Source organism: Saccopteryx leptura, unplaced genomic scaffold, assembly GCF_036850995.1.
Source record: "Saccopteryx leptura isolate mSacLep1 unplaced genomic scaffold, mSacLep1_pri_phased_curated manual_scaffold_18, whole genome shotgun sequence".
Lineage (NCBI taxonomy): Eukaryota > Metazoa > Chordata > Mammalia > Chiroptera > Emballonuridae > Saccopteryx > Saccopteryx leptura.
In genome coordinates this window covers 3,084,293-3,088,860 of record NW_027095700.1, presented here as the reverse complement: position 1 = coordinate 3,088,860, position 4,568 = coordinate 3,084,293, and the positions used below count along the sequence as shown (strand labels likewise).

Genomic DNA, 4,568 nt, shown 5'->3' with positions numbered 1-4,568 from the left:
TGTTACAGAGGAAACACAATGGCGGGCAAATATGTGACGGGTCAATCTCACTAATCATTTTTAAAATGGCAATTCAACAAGATTCTAGTTTTTGTCTCCCAGACTGGCAAACATCCCTAGAATTGAATAACATCCGCCGCTAGTGAGGGTGGGAGAGATAGGCGGGGCTGGGACTCGACACAGCCTCTTTAGAGTTGTCTGTTTTGTTTTTAGGTAGATATCCTTTCTGGCTCAGCCGCCCACTTGAAATCGACCCAGTAGAAATGATCATGTGAGTCCGTAAGGATGTGAGGACGAGGATGGTCACGGCAGTGTTGCTGAGAGCAGACCCCTGTGCCCCAGGTACAGGCAGTTAAATAATTTCCAGTTCATCCATTCGTGGAAATACTCAGCAGACACCCAAATCCAAAGGTCCATCTAGATGTGCTGACCCGGAAAGAAGTCCTTGATGGACTCCTGAGAGTCAGGTGGCACACGATCTATCGGCACAGCCACATGCCCCCTGGACCAAACATCTCCCCCAGGCTGTGGAGTGCAACCCTAAACCACAATTGGAAGGATGAGAACAACACTCCAGTGCTTTGAGAGCTGGAGACACAAACCCAACAGCTTGAAAGTGGGAGCTGAGATACGGCGTCTGGGCTCTGTACGCTGTGCTGCACCCCCACCCCTACCCCAAGCCCTATTCACTTCTAATCCTATTTCATTCTTAAAAGAGCTAGGAGAGCTTCCCTCTTTTTTTTTTTTTTTTTAAATACCTTCCTCAAATAGTAAATTCAGCATGCAAAGACTGGCATCAAAGTTGGTCTGAACCCCATCCCAGGGAGTGGCCAGTTGGTATCTTCCCAGGACCTCCTGGCTCCCTGCCCCCCATCACAGGTGCCAGCTTCCAGCATCCTCAAACCCTCCAGCTTCTCCTCATGTGTCGAGTTGTCCAGGTCACCACTTGCCTTACGTCACCACTGTAGTAGTAGCGCCACCCTAGGGTCCCAAAGTACCAGACACAAGCCGTGGGTAGCACACTTTACTGAAGTTCACATAGGGGCGGGACGGGGGTACATCACAGAGCAGCAGGACAGACTTCAAACAAAGGGCAGACCACCTTCAGCCACGTGTCTCGGCCGTTTCCACCAGCAGGGCTGACACCAGTCTCCAGTGACCCTGCTCTCCTCTCCTGCTCACTTACCCGGCACCCCCGGATCCCTCTCCATGACTCATCAGAAGAGTCTGGGAAGGAGGTCAAGGCCAGTTCTTAATGGAACCATTGTCTTTTCCAAGGAGCCCGGGACCCGGAAGTGATCACAGCCCGGGTCAGCCACACAGGGACAAGGAAGAACTGGACAAAGGCCCCAGAGTAAACCTGGAGTGGCCACCGTGTGTAAGCCTGGGCCACAGGACAAGCCACAAAGACAGTGGGTGAGGGAGGTTGGGCTGGACTCAGGCACAGGGATGGGACCCCAGATCCACGGCTGGAGCAAGAAGGGCCAGGACTTACTTTCAGGGGTTTTCCCCTGCCTCCTCCCACCCCAAAGTGCCTCAGCCCATCTGTGCCATCCTCCACAGCCCCTGCTCAGAAAGCTGGCCCTCAGGACCCTGCCCATGGTGGTGCCCACCTCAGGGATGGAGCAGGGGGATGTCTGGTTAAGAGGCAGAGCTCCAGTCCGGGTGTGTGCACGCCTACGGTAGTGAGCATGTGAATACCAGCGTGGGTGTGGATGAAGGTGCCCCGCTCTGCGGGCACAGCAGGCTGTGTGTGTGCACGCCACTGCATTTGCGTGTGCTGGTGTGAGTCTGTGTGCACCCGTGTGTGGCTGGTGTCTGCAGTGAACACAAATGATTATAGGGTCTCACCCTCAGGCCCACCCAGTAACCTTGTTCATCTCAACTCTAATCCACCCCCACCCCATTGCTCCCAAGCCTCACCAGGCCCGAGGTCCCCCAGGCAGCCCAGCACCCACAGCGTCCGGAGCCCCCAGGCCTGCCTGCTCTTCCTCAGCCCCTCACTCCCAGCTCTGCCGGGAGCCCTCCCCCCAACATACACACACATACCCAGGCTCAGACCCAGGTCTCTAGACTCAGAAGTGACTGTATTTCTCTAGAAGATGCCCTCACAGCTAGGCTGCCGGGTTGGGACTGGCTCCGCTCAGCTTCCCTTAAAGACCTGGAGGTCCCAGCCCTGGCCTTCACCCCACCCACCCGGCGATGCCGATGCCAATGCCTGTGTCCTGGAGTTGTCCTGCTGGCTGAAATTGGAAACTGGTGGAGAGACAGGGAGGGGTGAGGACCATAGACCATGGAGCCAGACCAAGTCTGCCCTAGCCCCAGCCAAGCCAGGCTGAGGAAGGGGCAGCCACAGGCCCCAGGGACAAGGTCAGAAGCCCTTCAGGAAGGAGAAGACCTCAGGGCCCAGCCCGGAGGAGGATGGGCCCCAGGCTGAGCAGGAGCCCCCCAGCCAGGGTTCAGGCTCCCAGTTGCACAAATCTTTGTCACAGCACTCCACATCTACTTTTAAGATCCCAGAATTAATGAAGCCCATCAGGTAATCTGAGAAAAAGTGCCGCTTAAGGAAGTTGCAGGATGAGGCACACATCCTATCCACGGAATGGTCCTTCCTGTCTGGAGAAGAGGAGGGGAGCCTGAAATTGGAGCCCCAGGTAGGCCCTCTCTGCCTTGCGCCCCGCTCCGCCCCGGAATCCAGCCCAGGCCCTGGTTCAGAACCCCAGAACAGCAGAGCTAAAGCTCCCAGCCCACCCCCGTTGTCCCCAATGACATGGAGGGCCCAGGGCCAGACAGGCAGCTGTTCGCTGTCACATAGCAAGCCAGAGAGGTTGAGACCACCCCCCAAAACTCCCTACCGTGCTCAGGTGCTGGCTTACCGCTGCTGGATAACCGCGCCGCAGATACTGGCATACTGCTGTGCTTGAGATCAGTGATGCGGACGCTAGCACACACCTTTTCGGTGGGCAGGCACTTCCTTGGGGTGCAGTGGCTCATGTTGGTGGTCAATATGCAATGCTGGCACCACAAACCATCAGCTAGACAGACCGGAGACACAGGATGACTAGAGAAACAGCAGGCCAGGCCAGGCCAACCCCTGCATCCTCCCCACCTGCTTGCTGCAGGCTCTGCTGGGAGAACCATTGGGCTGGGGGAGGCTGGGCACCCCCTGGCCAGCAGTGACCAGGCCAGACTGGCACCGAGAAGACCCTGTGTCACTTCCCAGTAGTTTCCAGGGAGGATCCCACACCTGGGACTCTGGATGCCCCGAGGCCCTCTCCCTGGCCCCATGCACGAGTATACCCACACACACAGCTACCTCACACCTAAGGTGCCCCCCCCTGCACTGACCTCCTCACACACTCCCCCTACCCCTCCCAAAGCACAGTTCGTTTGTTTGTTCCAAGCTTCCAAGGACCAAACTGGACTTGACAGGCGGCCTGCTGGGGCTCTTAATGGAGCACAGAACCCCTGCATTGAACCACGGGCATCGTGCAGGAACAGGCGAGGAAGCCCCTCAGTGCCCTCAGGAGTAGGGAGGGACCCACATGGCTGGAGGTGGAGCAGCACCAGCCAGGGAGAGGGTGTCTGGGGTCGCAGGAGTCCAGTAGGGGTGGGGATGTGGCCCACCCTGGGAGAGCTGCTGCAAGACTCACCAGGCTCAGAGCACAGCAGAGCCGCCAGCAGCACCAGACCGAGGCCCTTCATGATCTCAGGCAGCATGTTCCAGGCAGACCTTGCGAAGGCGTGGGAGCTGTGGACAAGGGTCGTCTGGGGCTCAGGCCTGGCTGGGAGAAGCCTCGGTCAGCAGACACAGGTCCTGACCGGGCCGAAGAACCCTCTCCTTTTCTGGCCTCCAAATACAACCTCCTCCCGGGAATCCACGGCAGGGGTCCTCCCTAAGCTCGAAGAAGCCCACCCCCAGACCATCCCCCAGAGTGCCCACCATCACAGCCTCCCTTCCAGCTAGAACAGGTCTGTCCTCCCGGCATGGCGGCAGGCCAAGATGCACCCACCCCGCGCGCCCGACACCTGTGGGATGAGGAGGGAAGGGTGTCGTGGCGCGTCTCTTCTCCTGGGGAGCGGTAGGTGCGTCGGGAAAGGAAAGGAAAGGGCAAGGAGCGAGGGAACTGTACCTGCTGATGAAGGGAGGGGCTCACACCACGTCTCCACCCCGCACCCCTGGGCTGGGGTGCTGGAACCCGCGCGGAGCCCTCTGCATTCGCCTCTCCTCCTCGGGTCAGCGCTCAGGGCGGATCCGAGCGTGGAGTGCAGGCCAGGGCTTAGAGAGGCTCACTTACATCTCAAGGGTGTCCGCGCTCCGATGCTCCGGGAGGCAGCACAGGGAGTTGTGTTCTTTCCGTTCTCCCTGCGGACCGCAATGCCAGGTCCTTATATATCCTGAGTAAGCATTACACAGAACCAGAGATGTGACAGTTTAGCTATTGGCTAGGGATTTCGCACGCAGCATAGCAACAGGGGCCGGCATAGCAACAAGAGCCGGTTTTAGCTTAGTGGTGAATTTTCTTTTTTTTTCTTCTTTTTTTTTCTTTTTCTTTCTGAAGCTGGAA

The 4,568-nt window shown here is 57.8% G+C and overlaps 1 protein-coding gene across 1 annotated transcript; it reads right to left on the bottom strand.

The window, feature by feature from the left end:
• Window positions 1–1,516: 1,516 nt before the first annotated feature.
• LOC136386864 (lymphocyte antigen 6H-like) lies at window positions 1,517–4,345 on the bottom strand. Its single transcript, XM_066357984.1, has 4 exons — window positions 4,299–4,345; window positions 3,654–3,751; window positions 2,877–3,035; window positions 1,517–2,616 (listed from the first exon to the last, which is right to left on the bottom strand). Exons 2-4 carry the CDS (start codon window positions 3,718–3,720, stop codon window positions 2,372–2,374), a joined length of 471 nt encoding a protein of 156 aa, XP_066214081.1. The 5' UTR covers window positions 3,721–3,751; window positions 4,299–4,345; the 3' UTR covers window positions 1,517–2,371.
• Between the last annotated feature and the right edge of the window lie 223 nt (window positions 4,346–4,568).